We start from the raw sequence: 18,671 nt of genomic DNA on the forward strand, positions 1-18,671 counted from the left end.
CCTGTCACATGAGCCCTGTGGCGACCGTGACATATACCATTGTCTAAGGATTCTAATGTGAAGAAAAAAAGGAAATCGACAAAGGAGCTACTCAGTGTGCAGGTCTTAAGTGGGGCAGGCTTGCGCACGGGCCAACATCGCTTTTGTGAGTGCCAAGCCCTGCATCCCAATTGGGACTAGTGCGGGGCTGGCTGCACAGAGGGGTCAAAAGTGCTGGCCGTGGCAGCCGGCATGTAAAAACGAGGGTGGGAATACGGAGTACTACTATCATAGCCATCCGGCACGAATGATCGCGACTGATTCGCCCCTGGATAGACGCATGGGGATTAGCATTTCTTGGCAGATTTAACATGCTGGGGATCGCTATTAATTGCTTGGATCGATTGCTCAAGAAGTGCTCTACTGTGTATACTTGGATGATCCTGGCAACTCCATAGGCCTGAAGGAATCTCGCGTTTTACTGGGGAAGTGCCCTACATATTACTTGAGTGGGCCTCTGTTCGCTGCCAATGCCAAGAAGCAGTGGGAATTCTCTTCCGTTTGTGAGCACAACCGTTTTTTTTAAAACTAAAGCGTGACACTAACAGAGGGAAAGAGGGTCCCGTTTTTGATCCCAAGAACCCCTAGTTTCTGACCCCCTCTACCTCGTAGGGCAAGCTTCTAGGGATTGGGGTGTAGGTAGCCCCAATGGCGGCCGGGCTTGCTTTGTTACCGAGACTCCCAATACCTGCCCTTGGGTACGTTACGTATGTACATATGTAAAGTACAAGCCTGCCGGCGGCTTTCAGTTGCCTTTGTGTAACCTTAATTTTGTAAGAACTTAGGTTGTATATCTAGGCTCTATCTGGAAAGCCAGATAACTTTCTTCCTTCGATGGCCAACTTTTGTCACTTGGGCCATTCCAAACAGCCGAGACGCCAAACACCACCAAACCTTCCAGAGCCTTGCTAGACACACAAATTTACGCCTTGACCTGGGGTACCAAAAACACGCCAATTCGGCGTTTCAAGGTAGATGTTACCTAGTGTCTCGTCAGAGTGTATGTAATAAGGCTTCCACGTTGGACGACAGTCAAGTGGTGTTGCATCCAACAGCCCCGCCTGTTTCGAGAGTTGGTCGAGCCGACGGAGAGACAAGCCATTTATTTGCCCAGCAAGCCTCGACGCATACCCGTTCAAACAGATGACCATAAATGTCTCGATAGAAAATATATGGGACAGATATTGTGCGAAATTGTCAGCCAAAGGCTTTTGACCAGAATCTCCAGCTATTGATTCCTCCTGAACTTCTAAACTTCTCAGAGACCCAGGGATGACGTTGCTGGCTGCGTCTACTATCCGTTTCAGGCAGGCACCGCCACAGTGACCCCTCCAACAGGGGTCTCGAACCACTAAAAAGGGGGGCCGCAGGCGAAAAAGGGCGTGCGGTTGGTGGGCGGCAAGCGGCTGGTGAAGGCCAGAGCTCGAGGCTGACAAGCGTCGTCGAAGGATCCGTTCCCAACTCGACTCACCACTGGGAGACAGGACCTACAGTGCAGAGAGAACACGGGCCAAGCACACTTTGAAAAGTAGAAGCTGGTGCTTCGCTTACCATTCTTTGAGCTATCTATTCAAGAATTTAGCTACTATTTTGCTAATTGCCCATATTTGGCCCAACACACTGCGCTTTCTACAAGTGGTGGGGACCCTGCGTGTACGGGGTAGTTACAGTATATTACGGAGTACGGTACCTCGCGAGGCCAGACCTTCAAGGTTAATTGAATACGACAGCCCAGGCAGCTTTTTGTCGCTCGGGCACCGCCTTTTTCACGGCCCCAAGAAGACACGCGACTTCGATTTTCCATGACGGCCGTTTTGATCGAGCGCCTAGACCCTCGATGGGTGCGAGGGACTTCAGCAGCTAACGGTATATGAAAGTACGAAGTACCACGACGACCACATTAGACGTTCCCGAGTGCCGACACCGAGCACAATGTTCCCGACCCGACCGCGCCGCTACCGGTCGTCCACATCGACTTCGGCGGCCCAGACGACCAAGGCCGCCGAGGTGCTCCAGGGCCTCCTCGAGCGTCTTGATGCGACGATACGAGCCGCCAAGGCTGGCACATACCCCGACGTTGACAAGCTGCTGGGACAGGCGCGCCAGATCCACCAGCATGTCGCTGCTACCCAGCCGCCGTCCCCCCCGCAAGACGACTTCCGCCATCTGCACGGCTTCCAGGGCCTCCTCAATGTCCTCCGGTCGTTCTCTGGCTTCTACAACCCGCACAAGCGCACCGTGGCCGAGAGGCAAGGGCTCTTCGACCTGCTCCACATAACACTGGCAATCATATCGGCGGCGTTCCGAGGACATCCGGGAAACAGGCGCTACTTCCAGGACAAAGTTGACGGCGGCGGGTGGGAGGCCTTGGAGCAGATGATAGGCAGCATTGGTATTGGCGGAGGTGATTCGGACCTCTGGGCCAACTGCCAGCTGTTTGGAAAGCTGCTCTCCTTCTCTCTCGATGACCAGCGCCTGGATGAACTTTGCCGCTCAGTTGCCTCGTCCGCCGTCTTAGATGCCAACGAGGGTAAGGCCGTTCCGACGTTCGACGCGAAAGACATAGAGGCGCGGTTGGGAGCCATCATTGGACCGGCCACCATTATACAAAATGCCGAGATTATTCGGACTATTGTTTGCTTTTGGGAATCGCTTCCGAGGACCGAGGGTGCTACGGTAAACCCCGCGTCGGTAATAGTTTTGACAACACTTTCATCTGTTGCGTCTACCTCGTTCTTCAACCTGACTGCTCTCCATGGAGCCGGGATTCTCTCCAGGTTCCTGCGCCTGCTCTTTTGCCCAGACTGCGTTCTTGGCGAGTTGGAGAAGGAAAAGACATTGTCTCTATGCAATTCCCTAATGCATCTTGGCATTGATCAACTTGCAGATGCCCAGTTTATGCTATCTTGCCAGGGCTCGACCGCTTCCGAGTTCTGTCTAGACATGACGGAGAAGTACAACGGGCCTCCCTTCATCCAGTTCGACCTCTCACTGCATGGTCACGCATCGGTAGAGCTCCCGAGCTTGGGTCGAAGTTTTCCGCCCCAGTCTTCTCCCGGGTATACTTTTACTGCATGGGTTCGCATCGACAGATTCGACCCCAAGTCGCATACAACTTTGTTTGGAGTTTTTGACTCGTCTCAGACGTGCTTTCTTCTGGCATATCTCGAGAAGGATACCAAAAACTTCATCCTCCAGACCTCCGTCACATCTGCACGTCCGAGTGTAAGATTTAAATCCGTGGCATTCGAGGAGAATAAGTGGTACCACATTGCCATAGTCCACCGCAGGCCCAAGACAATGGTTGCTAGCAAAGCAAGCCTCTACGTCAACGGGGAGTTTGCAGAACAAATACGATTGTCGTACCCGAACACCCCTCCGCTCTCCAATGCCAGCACGGAAAGCTTTGCTTCTTTTACCTCGAGCAATAACAAGACGAACCCCGTCCAGGCGTTTCTGGGTACGCCTCGTGATCTCTCGACCCAGCTGGGGCCTGGCTTGGTGTTTTCAAAGTGGTCCCTTGCCACTGCCCATTTGTTTGAAGATACCTTGAGTGATGATCTTCTGGCAGTACACTTCCGCCTTGGCCCGCGCTACCAGGGCAACTTTCAGGACTGCCTCGGCGGGTTCCAGACTTACGAAGCCTCTGCCGCTCTCGGACTCCGGAATGAAGTCTTCCACCCTGGGAAAGACGAGAATTCCGACATTCTGAGAGCCATTAGGGATAAGGCGAGCACAATTGTCCCTGAGTCTAAGGTCTTGATAAGCACCTCGTCGCGGGCCGTGTTCCGCACAGATGGCAAATTTATGGATAGTCTCCTTTTCAGATCGCTCTCCAAGAACTCGGCCAGCAGCCTGTTCCACACCACAACCAAGAACGGGACCGCTGTTGCGATTAATGGTGCTGTGCCGTGCATCAATGACGCACTGATTAGACCCAATGGTGTCTCGCTTCTCACCGGCGACCCCGTCCTCGCTAACCCTTACTGCTTTGATGACAACCTATGGCGGCTGGGTGGTTTTACACCTGTAGCTCTGAAACTGGTCGAGCGGTCGTCGACTTTTGAGGAGCTCCTGCGCTCGGTCGAATTGATGCTGCACTGCATAGACAATAGCTGGCGGAACAGCGAGGCCATGGAAAAGGACAACGGCTATGCCATTTTGAGCATGCTCTTGCGGGCAAAACTCGGCTATGGCGTGTCGACTTCTGACAACCAGTCCTGGCGACTCACGCTGACAAACGACACGAGAGACAGGCTGAGCTTTCAGCTCCTCAGCCTGGTTCTTAGGTTTGTGGGCTACAATCATGCTGACCCTATTGACTCGTTCATCGTGAACCCGCTTGCCTACCGCATTCTCTTGATTGACCCCGACATTTGGCGCAAATCTGCCGCTCTTACACAAGAACTCTACTACAAACAATTTGTGACGTTTGCCGTAAAGAGCAAGCATCATCAGTTCAACAGCCGACGGCTGCTCCGAATGCGTAGGTGCCAGCTTGGTCTTGACTCGCATATGTTCTTTTCACTTACACCATCGGACGCAGGAATCATCAAGAGGCTCTTAGATGCGCTAAAAGCGGAAACCCTCTCCGAAGATATCGTACCTCATTTCATGGCCTCCTTCGAGAGTCTCGTCAAGTGCAACTACAACGCAGAAGTTCACCGATCACTAGCTTTATTTATCACTTACGCCTTCCACACACCTCCTGGCTCTTTGCCGCGAACCCCAAAGCCCTCCAACTCCGGCGGTCGATCAACCACGTCTGGGCTGGGCATTCTGCGGCGGTCTACTCTTGAGACTAACCCAGTCTCTGTAGCTAATACCTCAAGGCTCCTCACCAAAAAGCAGCTAGGGGTCAAGATCCTTGAGATGTATACGGGCCTCCTCTGCAATAAGACAAACCTGGGTGATATTCGCAAGTTCGCCAAGACAGTCACTAATAAGGTAATGCCCGAATGTAACACAGTGAATAAAGAGCCCGAAGACGTACTGACTGTATTCCAGTGGCTTCTATATTTGCTTGCAGAAGACGACCCGGAGATTGTTGTATATGGTTGCAAGATCCTCGCTCGCCTCCTGGTCACGCAGCCGCCGGGCTACACTGCCAAATTTGCAGCCAAAACCGGAGGCTTCTGGATTATGGCTCACCGTCTCAAGCAGTGGTGGGATATACCAACCATGTGGCCGATATTGTTTGGCATACTCTTCGGAAATGATGTTGCCAATATCAACTTTGACAAATCATTTGACTTTTTCAGTCTGCTGGAGATATTTGGCCACAGCCGCGTGGTTTTCCCAGAAGTTCTACCTGTCATTACCTCTATGCTGCAGCATGGCCTTAGGGACATTTTAAAACACCAAGATGACCCCGATTCGCCAGCTGGTGACTCGGGGACGCTCAAAAGCCCGACCGAGACGCTAGAACCGCCGCAGACAAGACCGAGGGCCAAATCTATGGAACTAGGCAAGGCTTTAGAATCACGAAGTATGCCCATTATCTCTCTTTGTGGCTGTGTAATGTCTGCTAATGCAAACCCAGGGACCCGATTGCCCGACAAAGAGAGAGTCACGGCTCATGGCGCGATTCTCCAGACCGTTGTCCGTTTTCTTGCCGACATCCATAACCGGTCCGCCAGCTTTAGAGACTTTGCGCTGTCGTCGGACTATGTGCGGCTCCTTCTCTCGGCTCTCTATCCTATTGTTGTCAGCGCAGATCCCGTCACACCCGAGACTGAGCTCAATTCTAAGGACTCTACTCTCACATTCGAGGGAGGCGACGTGATCATCCGTCCAGTCCCTGGCTCTTTATCCACAGCGACACCCATAGTTAGAACAGCAAATGCCGGCGCGGTCGAGCCTCCTCTACCGTCTCCTGGACTAGGTCGTGGGACACCTCTCCGTAGGCCGTCGTCGTTTATCCTGGTCACATCCCAACCCCCCGCTACACCCACGCCAACCCGCCTAAACCACGTCATGTCGCCAAAGAAAAGGGTCAACACCCAGAAAATCAGCAACGTCGTTTTAGAAGGGATTTTAGAACTTATCATCAATGTGTTTACCGACCAGATTCTAGTCCGAAAGGAATTCCCAGGATTTGGGCTGTTTCTGAAGGTACCTCCGGGATTTCAGGAGCATCAAGCGTACTTCGGAACCTACATTCTACGGAATACCATTGCCCACTTGGGCAGCGCAGTTCAGCTTGATCTGAAGGCGCTCCAGGAGCCAAAAATACTCCAGAACATGGCCCGGCTGAATCTCCACGTAGCCGAGGCGATCTTTGAGGGATGGTTTCTCAATGGTGCCGAGCCAATGCTCGACTTCACCGGTATTCTGCTTGAGTACTTGCAACGATCTGAAGTATCGTCCATCAAAAGCGTCCGGCTTTGCAGCTCCGCAGTGACGACCATTCGGACGTCTTTCCTTAAGCTCACTCTGCTAAGGCTCTCGGATATGGACGACCCGCAAACTAAGGATTCGGAGGCACAATCAACGATGGAGAAATTGGAATACTGGCAGACGGTACTTCTCAGCTGCCTTTCGCTTGAGGATGATTACATGAAACTCCTCTGGTATCAGCTCTACAATAAACTCATCGACTCGCGCGAAACCATCCGGCTCGCTGCGGCGAGACTTTGGCGGATAATGCTGGTCCAAAAGCCCGAGGAGTCGTCGGCTCTGTTCCGACACACCATGACACCCAATCAGCAGTCACTAGCTAAAGGCTTCAGGAAACTCACGGAATTAGACGATACGGCGTTTATAGAGTGGGTCGATGAGTACCGTCCATCCCTGGATATCCTCTTCGGAGGTATGTCCAAGACTTGGGAAGATTTTGTGGCTTCTGAGAACAACCGAACGGTAGAGACTGCGAAGTCGAGGCTGAAGAACCGCAGAGATAAGCTCAAGCAATGGCACACCGAATCCCTGGAGCGAGAGAATGTTCTGCTCCGCCATGAGATGGCGAACAGTGCATGGATGAAGAGCATCTACTACGCAGAGCACTTCAAGCACCAAAGGCTTCTCCAGGACCAGCAAGATGACAATGCTTTCCTCACTTCGACGTTCGCAAAGATGGACCGCGATTTGCGTCGTCCGGGTGCCGTCTTCTTCGAGCCTCAAACCATTAAATGGAAGCTCGACCAGACCGAGGGTCGAAATCGTATGCGTCTCCGACTTCTTCCGGAATATCCTTCCCAGCATCAGCAGGAGTATCAACCAAAAAACAAACCCGGAGACAACGCCTCCACTCCTGCGTTGAAACTCAACACCCATCTCTCACCGAGCCAGGGGATAAACACAACCCCAACCGTGGGGATGGCGCCCGACGAGTTTGGAGGTGATGGGGCGATCGATGATCCTGATGCCTCTGCGGAACCCGGATCAGTGTCTGAGAAATCGGGCCAATTGGGCGTGGCGCCAGAAGATGATTTTGAGCTTGTAGAAGATCCAAATGACCCCGATGGAGACGATGCGTTCGAAGACAAGAACAGGAAGGTCATGAGGCGGCTGCAGCACGGCGACGCTGTCCAGAATGTCTTCAATGTGTCGCGAATCATTGGCCTTGACGCCTCGGAGGGCATATTGATTATTGGAAAAGAGGCTCTCTATATAATGGATAGTCTCTTCCAGAGTGCGGACGGTGAGATTATCAACGTCTGGCAGGCACCGCCGGAAGAGCGCGACCCATTCTCAATCATCATCACTGATGCGAACCTCACCGACAAGCGCCCGAATCAAACACGCACTGATCAAGAGTCAAGAAGCTGGCGATGGCATGACGTTCTCAGTATCTCGAAGCGCCGGTTCCTGTTTCGCGACGTGGCGATTGAGATATTCTTCACGGATGGTCGGAGCTACTTGCTGGCGGCCATAAATCCCGTCCTCAGAGACGAGATATACTCGAGGCTGACAAGCAAGACTCCGCACACCCATGGAGCCAACCTACTTCCAAATCCCGAAGACGCATGGCGCCTCGAAAGCCTCAAGTTCAGCGAGGAATTGCCCCAGACACTGGGCGCTAAGTTCGGAAGCATATTCAACTCGTCGGCGTGGAATCCCATGATAAGACGCTGGCAAAGGGGCGAGATCTCCAATTTTCACTATCTCATGCTCGTGAACAATATGGCGGGCAGGACCTTCAACGATCTCACTCAGTATCCGGTTTTTCCATGGGTACTGGCCGACTACACTAGCAATGAGCTTGATCTCAACAACCCTGCAACCTTCAGGGACCTGTCGAAACCGATGGGCGCCCAGTCTACAGGCCGTGTATCGGAATTCAAAATGAAGTATAGCAGCTTGGCCGAGATGGGCGAGATTCCTTTCTATTACGGGACTCATTACTCGTCTGCTATGATCGTGGCCTCGTACTTGATCCGACTTCCTCCGTTCGTGCAGTCCTACATCATGCTGCAAGGCGGCACCTTTGACCACCCAGACAGGCTCTTTTTTTCCATCGAAGGGGCTTGGACTTCTGCATCCAAAGACAATGGGTCAGATGTCCGTGAGCTGATACCCGAGTTTTTCTGCCTCCCGGAATTCCTGACCAATATCAATGGCTACAACTTTGGCGTCCGCCAAGGGGATGCTGGGAAGGTCGACAATGTCATTCTGCCTCCATGGGCCAAAGGCGACCCGAAGATATTCATCGCGAAACACCGCGAGGCCCTCGAGAGCCCATATGTCAGCCAGAGGCTGCATCAGTGGATTGACCTGGTGTTTGGCTACAAACAACGAGGCGATGCAGCGGTAGAGAGCTTGAACGTTTTCCATCATTTGTCTTACAAGGGTGCAAAGGATCTTGACAACATCACCGATCCCCAGGAGCGAGCGATCGCGACCAGCATCATCTACAACTTTGGCCAGACACCCCACCAGATATTCACAAGACAGCATCCGTCTCGAGAACACGACCGGTCTGTTACCAGGCGGCTCGACACCTCCATCTCGACCCTGACAAAGCTTCCTCACCCGCTTCTTGGCATGTTCACCCTCCAACACCCCCTGTCCAAAACTTGCTTTGACTTTTTTGATTTGTTTTTGCTAACTAGCCTACAGAGAGCCATGACCGTGTGGCTTCGCTTATCTACACACCAAAACTAGACCGTCTTCTATGCGCAACGCCATTCCGGCTTAATCTGCCGCCGCAATACGACAAGTTCCTAGAGTGGGGCTATGCAGACAACAGCGTACGGTTCTTCTTCACGGATAATAGAAAGGTAAATAGTCGTCCCCTTTATGATCTTCCGCTTTGAGTTCGTACAGCTAACACACCCAGGCTGCCGGTCTCTTTGAAAACCTACACATTGGGCAGATTTCTACCCTAACTTTTGCCGACTCCAAGACCCTGATTACTGCGGGCGAAGACTGTGTCGTCTCTGTGTACACGGTTCATTCGGCGCCAGGAAAGCCGGTGGAGCTGGTTCCGCGCTCCTCTCTCTTTGGCCACAAGACACCGGTGACCAACATCGCAGTGTCCAAGGCTTTCAGCACGATTGTCACGGTCTCGCAGGATGGTGTCACTTTTCTCTGGGACCTGAACAGGCTCGAATTCATTCGCAAGCTTCCGCTTGCGCGCACCGTCGAGTGCGCCCGCATCCATGATGTGACGGGCGACATCATGCTGTGCAGCGGGCCCAATGTCATACTGTACACTCTCAACGGCGACCTCATTCTCGACCAGAACGTCTGCGCGGCGGAGGGCCCAGACGACTTTGTCCACTCGTGTGCCTTTTACGAGGGCTCGGGCACCGAGTGGCTCGAGAACTTCATCGTCTTCACGGGCCACAAGCGCGGCTGCGTCAATGTCTGGCGCAAGACGGTCGGCATGAGCGGCGGCTGGATCCTCGAGTTCATGCGCCGCCTCGATCATGGCAACCCCAAGAGCGAGACGGGCGCTAACTTCGACGCCGGAATCACGTGCATCACGCCGTTGCCACAGCTAGTCTACACTGGCGATGAAGATGGCCGGGTAGTAAGTTTGCCCCTCTCTGCATCACTCGGTGACGGAAAGTGCTAACGCAAGGTATCTAGTTTGAGTGGAATCTTGTCCAGAGGGAGAGATAGATGATGGTTGGCGCTTTAGAGGGTCTCGTCTCATGACCGAGGACGGGCTGAAACAAATATACTTGATGAGGATACAGCAGTAAACTAGGGGAAAATGGGTAGGCAGTGGATCAAAAAAAGACGGACGAAGCATGGTCATGGGCACTCGTGGTTTGGCCTGGTTGGTTGGTTGTCTTTGTTAAGTAGCGTGCCGAGGGATGAACGAGACGCGTTTACTTTTCCTTACGAAGTTGTTTGTGTTTTTCTTTTTCATGAAGGGGGGGGCGGGGGTGAGTGGCTCTCGGATAAGAAGGGCTCATATAGATTTGGTTGCTCTCCTTACGAGGGATTGGGGCCAAGGAGGCGGACGAATCCAAGTGAAAATGCTCTCTTGCTGAAGGTTGTTTGTTCTTTCTTTGGTCCTCAAGGGATCCAAATGACGATATCGCAATGTGTAGCGTATGTACGGTCATCACTCCGCGGTCCCTGTATTTTTTATTTATGGTGTGTTTGATTCGGGCGCGGCTGTTTTTGTACACTTGATACAAAATCCATCTCCCCCCCCCCCCCCCCCCCTATTTTCCTGCTGCCTTCCACCATCACGCGGTTGGTTGCCTCGTCTAATAATTGCCTCGCCAAATCCTGCCCTGTCCACACGACACCCGTCTGTCTGCCTAGTGGATCACTCGGTGTCGTCGTCGTAGCCCGTCAGCTGTTTCCTCGGCCCGGTGGGAACTGTTGCGCGGCCGCGGGTTAGTCTAGTCCTTTCTCTCGTGCTTGTACTCTCCCGGTATTGAGGAGAGGAGAGGAGAGAGGCTTTAGGCATGTTGGAGACTGCAAGTGCCTCTCTCGCACACGCAAGCACGCAACTACGCGCGTGCAGAGCTAAGGTGCAAGTCGCCAGCCAGCCGAGGAAAAAATTGGTTTGGGTTTTCTTCAGGGGGAAAACACTCACCAGGATATGTCAGCGGAATCATCGGCGCGTCCTCGTCACCCAGCCGCCGGCGCAGCGGCGGCACCACCACCAGCATCAACGGCCCCGCCGCGCCGATCACCACCGAGTAAAAGTACGCCGGCCGCTCGCGCGCCGACCACCGCATGTACTTCAGCGGGCCGGCCCAGAACCGCGGTCCGAGGGGGCTCGACATAATTTTTTCTACTTTTTTCTCTGTTTGGTTTGTGTGGTGTGGTGTAATGTAATGTGCTGGGGAAGTGTCTGTCGTCGACGTCGTCGTCACTGCAGGCGAGTTCGTTAGCGGAGTGCTAGTATTATATGGAGATGGATATATAGGGCGTAATTGAGAAGGCATGCAGATCTTAATTGGCGAGTGTTAGGGCCACTTACGAGACGGGGAGGAGGGGATGGCGGTGGTGGTTGTGTTGACGCCGGCGACAAGCAAGACACCTCAAGTTATTGGCGACAGACACCCCGAGCTCAATTGAAGCTTGGGGGGGACAAATCGATGTTCAATTGCGGCGAAACCACGGCAAATCTCTCAGCTTCCATGAAATCATCCCGCAAAAGCTTCCCCAGCAAGCCAAAAAAGGCTGCTGAAAGCCGGCCCAGACAGGGGTGCCACGGGCCTTTTCCCCCCACCGTTCTGGCCAGCGACAGCTGGGGGCTTGGCAAAGGGCTACGTATGCCGAATTGGAACAGCAGCAAGACTGTACCTAGCTTGCCTTGCCTAGGGATTTGTAGTATCGATCGAGACAGCGCCGCCGACGGAGAGACACATGAACTCGACGAGCTTTGCGCCCTGCCGTCGATAAATTCTTCAAACTCCCTTCGCAAGTGGGGATTATTCTGATCCTGGTTTAATCTGTTTTTGTTGCAGCAATGCGGTCGCTCCTTTCTTTCTTTGCGCTTGTCTGGGCGGTGGCCGTGTCGGCCATCAGCACCACGGGCGACAGGCTACTTGTCGTCTTAGACGATGTCGCCGACCAGTCTAGCTACTCCAAGTTCCTAGGGGATCTGACGAGTTTGTCACCCTGCCCCCTTTCCGTCTTGCGGTATTGGCCTCGTCTCTTCACAGCTGTGTGTTGCTAACCATTGTTACCAATTTCCCTTGTGTAGGCAGAGGGTTCAAGCTGTCGTTCGAGACACCTAAGAGCGAGTCGCTGTCTCTGTTCCACCTCGGTGAACGAGCCTATGACCATGTCATCCTGTTTCCGTCCAAGTCCAAGGGTGAGAACTGACAAGTTGCGCATCTATCTCTTTCAAGAAGCGGCGGTGGCTAATCTATACTCCTCCCACAGGTCTCGGCCCCAACCTGACGGCGAACCTGCTCCTCCAGTTCATCAACGCCAATGGCAACATCCTCCTGACGCTCAGCTCCGGCTCATCAACCCCGTCCTCGATCGTCTCCCTGCTCGCCGAGCTCGACATCCAGCTGCCGGCGGACCGCACGGGTCTGGTTGTCGACCACTTCAACTACGACGCCGCGAGCGCCGCCGACCAGCACGACGTGCTCCTCCTCCCGGCGCCTCACAGCATCCGGCCCGACATCAAGGACTTTTTCGGCGCGGGCGCTAGCTCTAACGAGGTGTTGGTTTTCCCGCGCGGCGTAGGCGCGACCCTGGGGTCTGGCGAGCTTCTGACGCCTATCGTGCGCGCCCCTCGCACCGCCTATAGCTATAACCCTAAGGAGCAAGGCGAGGTTGTGGACGATCTTTTTGCGGCGGGTGAGCAGCTGGCGCTGGCGGCAGCGTTCCAGGCGCGCAACTCAGCTCGCCTCGCCCTGGTCGGCTCGGCCGAGCTGCTCGAGGACGCGTGGTTCGACGCCGAGGTCAAGACGACCAGCGGCCAGGCCGCCAAGACGTTCAACCGCGAGTTCGCCAAGCGCCTCAGCGGCTGGGCCTTCCAGGAGATTGGCGTCCTGCGCGTCAACTGGATCGAGCACCACCTCAACGAGGTGGGCGCGTCCAACGAGTCCAACCCGGGAATCTACCGCATCAAGAACGACGTGGTACGTACACTCCTACTTACAGCAACTACACAGACCCAATACTAACAACTATCCCAATTTATAGACATACACCATCTCCCTCTCTGAGTGGTCGTGGTCGTCCTGGTCCACATTCAAGGTGCCGGCCAACGACGCGCTGCAGCTTGAGTTCTCCATGCTGTCTCCCTTCCACCGGCTCGACCTGGCCCTCGACCCATCTCACTCGACCGCCGAGGCGGCCGCCTACACGGCCTCGTTCAAGCTGCCCGACCAGCACGGCATCTTCAACTTCAAGATCAACTACAAGCGGCCCTTCTTCACCAACGTCGAGGAGAAGAACACGGTGTCGGTCCGCCACATGGCCCACGACGAGTGGCCGCGCAGCTATGTCATCAGCGGAGCCTGGCCGTGGATCACGGGCATCGGCGCCACCGTGGCGGCCTGGTTGGCCTTTTGCGCCCTATGGATCTACAGTGCGCCCATAGACCAGAAGAAGGGGGCCAAGAAGCTCTAAGCACATGAGGCTTTGGATTGTGGCTCATATGTAATGGTAGGCGGGGTGTGCGTCCCAGAATTTTTTTTGAAAAAGAAATCAGGTGCAGCCGGCGCCTTAGACACCGAGGAAAAGCTAGGCAGTGGGGGGTTTCCATGTTGTACAACAATGCGATGCACGCAACACATACACACTGGGAAGGGCCTCGAGTCTAGGTCTCCAAAAGCTAGGAAAGAGGCCACGTTTATATATTTCTCGTTATTTGATGCTAGCTGTTTCGTAAAACAATTCCCTCGTGGTTACGACCCTTCCGGCTCTGGGCGACAGCCTCCGAGGTCAACCCTTCCTCAACGTCTTCTGCGTACGGATACCTTTGACAAAAGCCATGTTAACTCGAGGTTGGGAGAGGTCCACACGTTGAATAGACGGGAGGCAGAAAACTCGAACTTGGGGTGGTGAGGCAGTGGTAGATCGTAATTAGACAAAAAGAAATGGGTATGTGTGCAAGAAAGAAGCAGCAGCAGGGGCCCTCAGATTAGCTCTCTTATGTTCTCAACGACAACAGAAGGGACACCTCGCGAAGAGATTAGTCCACATCCGCTGCCTGCAAATTTGGCTTTTTGGACCCTGAGGTCATCACCGGGCGTGCTTGCTTGCTTGCTTGCTTGCGCTTGTAATCACGCCACACCGTAACAGAAAGAGAAGAAAAGAAACCAACCACAAACCAACACTCCTAGAGGTAGAGACGAGTCTCTCCTTCAAGTCGTGCTTCTCTCTCCCTCAACTCTCACCTCCCCTCTTCGCCAACCGCCCCCGGAGTCTGGTCCCCCGTGGCTCCTTTTCGCTTCTTCTGCTGTTCACGCTCTGATTGAAAACTACTTGATTCTAGTCATCGGTGACAGCTCAAAGCACGCCAATTGCTTGACATGGGCGCACCTCTAGGTTGCTATATTCGTCATTGCGCGACGGAGCAGAAGAACATGAAGTCGAGAAGGATGGAAATTCGAAACTGGGGTAGGAAACAAAAAGTGAAAATGAAAATGAAGGGGGGTCGATAGGGAGCTGGGCTGCTTTCGTTTCTCGGCTCCGTGTTAGGTGTTTTCGCAAAGATAATAATCTGCTCAGATATCTATTCTTGGTACGGCTTCATCTTCTCCGCAGTGTCGACGCGACGCAGACCTACCCCCCCAAAGATGGTTTCCCAAAGATGGTTGGGTCAAGAGAGCCGGGACCGGGTGAATCTTGCATGTGATAGTTTCATCATCGCAGATCGAGCATCAAGGCTGGACAGAGGATGGGACGTGTTGAGGGCTGTGCTGGAGGGAGGGGGAAAAAATACAGATTCAGTTGTCGATGACGGGCGCTTGCAGTAGGTAGGAAGTATCCAGAGAGCAACTCGGGATAAGGAAAGTGGTGTGGCTGGACAAAAAGCGAAGTAAAAGTGGTGGAAGACTGTCCGAGTCGTCGGATGAGACTAAGGAAAATGCTGCTGCGCGAATTCTTAACAACTGTGCATTTCACCTACTAATAGTTCAGATATTCTTGTAGAATATCGAAGGTGGTGAAAAGCAGATTCATCTTGCTTTGTCCGGGAAAGAAAAGCAGTGCAAGTTGCTTGTGGTCAGCATGGAGACGTGTGGAAATATTGGTCGAGGATTGAAAGCGCGCTCGACACAGGAGCGCGTTGCTCGTTTTAACCTGCCTCACCAGGCAGGTAAGCGGGAAGGCACGTGCTGATTGAAGTGCAATCGAGGATTAGGGTCTGATTCGGAAACCGAGCCCGAGAGCCACGGCTCTCGCGCGTTCTCCGATGCGAGAAATAAAGGTGCACGATACGGTTTGTACGTGAAAGTGTTCAAGAATTAGCTGCGGAGTGTAGGATCTATTCCCTATCCCGTGCATATCGTGTGTTGCGGATAGCAGAAGTCGAGGAGCGCGTTCGTTCCCGCGATCGCACTAGCCGTCGGGCACTCCACAATGAGAATGTTGACAGCAAAACTGCGCGCAAAGCTGGCGCCGGCGAGCGAGACTCGCCGGCAGGTTTCAATCGCAAATAACATAGCGGCGAAAGCTTTGTGAACGAGACAAATCAATCACCGAGATCAGCGACAGCAGCGGTAAAAACGGTGGGAAATAGCCGACAATCATATAAGCAAACACGCCAAACGAGAATGAAGCCAGAGTCAATTGCTAGAGGAGATTTCTTCCCCATGTCACCACCCGCAGGCAATGAGCACAGTGAAAAAGATGGAGAAAATTGGGTGGGTTATCAAAAATTCCGGCCAGAACGGCCCCGAAGGACAATTCATAGCGGGTAGCACCGCTGTGTGCAATGCAGGCTCCCCGCTATAGTACGAGGGTTTCTTGATCTCCCCGCACTCAACCAAGGTAAGTATGAAGAAGAAAGGAAAAAGAAGAGGAAGAGGAGGGGGGAAAGGTTGTTTATATAGAGGGTGCAGATGGTCCGTGCACGGCAGCAAATGTTGGGGGGCCCACTCTGTGACTCCACTGCCAGAACAGGCGGAACAAGGGCGGACCCACACAGGCCCAGGCAGGAAGCAGGCAGGAACGTGTGACAAGTGTCACTTGAAGCAGGTGTCTTTCGACGCCTTGTTTCTCCTTCCTTTTCAGACTAAAAAAGGTGTAAGCCACGAGAACCAAAGCCGGTGCTTGCTGCAAAATGGCATCATGCCGATAGCCATGCTTTCCGCCCGTTTGAGCACTGCTCTTCTGCTCTGGGCTCCTGCTACGTATGTTTCGACCGCTTAACCCCCCTAGATGTGGCCTCAGGCTAGTGTGATGGAATCCCGCCCTGTTTCAAAAGCTCTACCGAATCACTATCCCAAGATCTTCAGTCTTTTGTTCTCCGAGATGGAGCTGGCCCTCTTGCATGGGGCATTTGTCAAGTCAAAAATGGTCATAAATTAGCTATCATACCTCCTATCTGGTTTCTTGCTTGAGGTCTCAAAGCTCCTGCCCAAACCATTGAAGAGATCCCTGCTTAGACTACTCGAATGACTGGCCAACTGAAACTGTCTCGAAATGCCACAGGTCACGTTATCTCACACCTGCTCCGTCTTCACTACCCTGGATCTCTCATCATTGGCTGCACTCAGCCGTTCATCATCGTCGCTCGGCGAGCTGGCCGTGTCGGAAAGCGACGACACATCAAACGTCAGACCAGAATGCAACTGGTCAATAGCGGAGCACACGTTCTTAAAATGGACCGGAATCCACACATCATACACGTTTCTAGTGAACCGATATGCAATCCACTTGTCCTTAGCGTTAGACCCCATGAAGTCATAGGCGCAAATAGGGTGGCGGTAGTACCTGGTGTCCTTGCCGATGATGACGGGATAGTGGCCGAAAATGCGCACCGACCTGTGGTTGTGTGAGATGGAAAAGGCGAGGACCTGCCGGTGGATCTCGCTCTCCCGGTGCACGGCGCGGAAGAGCTCAACCACACTCCGGACCGCCAGGGTCATGCTGTGGGCGTTCTGCCGATCCGCAGAATCGAGCCGCTCGGCGTTATCGCCGCCGCCGCGCGTCACCTCGCACGCCAGGAATGGGAAGAACATGTAACAAGTGGCCATGAAGAATGACTGGTCATAGTATTCGCCAACCAAAGGCGAGAGCTTCCCAAGCTGGCTGGATGTGAATGCCCCCCGTCCAAAGCCAACGGAGTAGTCGGGCTGGAGACGGTGGTTGGTTAACGGGATAGAGTTGCTCCACCCTTCGTTGACGCTCTCGACCAGTATGCTGAGATGGTTTCTGACACGACGAGTAGCAAGACTTTCGGCCGAGGGGACTATCAGCCGAGAGATGTCCTGTATAATCCGCGCTTCGTTCTTGTTCTGCAGCTTCCGGCACGTCGCTTCGAATAAATCGTTGCGGAACAGAGAATCGACAGGTACCGGCTGTGTTTTCTCGAGGAGAGAACGGCAAACGTACTGGCTGGCTGCGTCCAGCCCGTCGGGACACTCGGACATATAGCTGCCTTTGGTCTCGAGCAGGGTCTCATAGTGTCGGTCTCGGTACCCCGTCGTTTTCTCATCCCTCGACATCTGATCACTGGGTGTGAGAGACGTTGTCATGGTGATTGATGGCTCACGGGAGAGATTGAGCGGGGATCTCTTCCGACCAACTAGATTCTCTATTGTGAGAGGAGTCTGAAGGGTCTCTTCCGGCCATAGCTTCTGGTCTGGCCAGCGCCCCTCGCTTGCCCAGAAGTCGACGGGGTCAGTTGGCTTTGGCGGACTGCTCAAAGTACCAATCGTGAGCTCGCCAACCGCGTTCTTGGTAGAGTGAGCAGGCGATACCCGCTGAACCTTTTGGTCGGGGTATGGGCTGGGCGCGAGTGTGTCTTCCACAGGTGATTGCTCTCGCTTGCGCTTGAGACCTTCGTGCGACGTTGCTTGAGCGACTTGAGTGTGGGCCATGGCGATGACAGCGGAGAAACAAACGGCAGATCCCGAGTCCTATGCTTCTTGAAACGACTGTCACACCATTCCACACCAGTTGGCCCTAAATGCCGTAAACAACTTTCAGATGCCTATACCTGACTTTGTAGATCTTTCCAGAAACCTTCACAATTCCTTCCCTCCATGTCACGATTTGATCCCCAAATGAGCGCCTCCTGCTCTGGGGAGATTCCGCGGGTTTGCCTTTCCTTGACTTTCAGCCAGTCCGGACTTAAGTTCAAGTTCCGGCAAGGTCTCAAGACTCCCGATGAGATTGAGGGGAAGTAAGTCACCGGCGGAAACAGAGGAAAACAGTGAATTCGCGCTTGGTTATGAACATGCTATGGTAATTACGGCGCAATGATGAAAGACAAGCGCAAAATGTAAGGTATATGAAAAAGATGCGATGCAGTGTAAAAAGGCGCACATGGAGCGAGTAGTGAGTGACAGTACCCGGCCCAATCCCAATCCCAATGCCCAGGTCGGTATGTGCGTAATGAGAAGGCTGGTGGTCAAAGCGTCCTAACTGCCGGTCATTTGGAATTGGGGCCCGCCCCACTTGCCGTCGGATCCTAACCAGTCTGATTTCACACGCCAGACCTACCCGTACCTAACCTAGCGAAACCGCTTGCTTCAGGTCACAGTTGTTTTTAACAAAAGTATCAACTTGTTGCGCCTCCAATC

At 53.5% G+C, this 18,671-nt stretch overlaps 4 protein-coding genes across 4 annotated transcripts; 2 read left to right on the plus strand and 2 right to left on the minus strand.

The window, feature by feature from the left end:
* Positions 1–1,971: 1,971 nt before the first annotated feature.
* Positions 1,972–10,107, plus strand: B0T26DRAFT_658012 (uncharacterized protein; the record flags this gene model as incomplete). Its single annotated transcript, XM_060438835.1, has 6 exons — positions 1,972–4,525; positions 4,586–5,527; positions 5,582–9,026; positions 9,104–9,260; positions 9,320–10,015; positions 10,075–10,107. The coding sequence occupies 6 exons, from the start codon at positions 1,972–1,974 to the stop codon at positions 10,105–10,107; spliced, it is 7,827 nt and encodes a 2,608-aa protein (XP_060290377.1).
* A 548-nt stretch (positions 10,108–10,655) lies between these two features.
* Positions 10,656–11,571, minus strand: B0T26DRAFT_731751 (uncharacterized protein). The gene is made up of 3 exons (XM_060443066.1): positions 11,432–11,571; positions 11,042–11,323; positions 10,656–10,821 (listed from the first exon to the last, which is right to left on the minus strand). Exons 2-3 carry the CDS (start codon positions 11,232–11,234, stop codon positions 10,769–10,771), a joined length of 246 nt encoding a protein of 81 aa, XP_060290378.1. The 5' UTR covers positions 11,235–11,323; positions 11,432–11,571; the 3' UTR covers positions 10,656–10,768.
* Positions 11,572–11,923: 352 nt separating this feature from the next.
* On the plus strand, positions 11,924–13,545 carry B0T26DRAFT_658396 (Dolichyl-diphosphooligosaccharide--protein glycosyltransferase subunit WBP1; the record flags this gene model as incomplete). Its single annotated transcript, XM_060438863.1, has 4 exons — positions 11,924–12,107; positions 12,161–12,271; positions 12,343–13,052; positions 13,117–13,545. The coding sequence occupies 4 exons, from the start codon at positions 11,924–11,926 to the stop codon at positions 13,543–13,545; spliced, it is 1,434 nt and encodes a 477-aa protein (XP_060290379.1).
* Positions 13,546–16,679: 3,134 nt separating this feature from the next.
* Positions 16,680–17,879, minus strand: B0T26DRAFT_616004 (uncharacterized protein; the record flags this gene model as incomplete). Its single annotated transcript, XM_060435986.1, has 1 exon — positions 16,680–17,879. A coding segment is annotated over one exon (1,200 nt), but the record flags the coding sequence as incomplete, so codon positions are not given.
* Positions 17,880–18,671: the final 792 nt, after the last annotated feature.

This window comes from Lasiosphaeria miniovina (assembly GCF_030549165.1).
Source record: "Lasiosphaeria miniovina strain SMH2392-1A chromosome Unknown B0T26scaffold_8, whole genome shotgun sequence".
Classification (NCBI taxonomy): Eukaryota; Fungi; Ascomycota; class Sordariomycetes; order Sordariales; family Lasiosphaeriaceae; genus Lasiosphaeria; species Lasiosphaeria miniovina.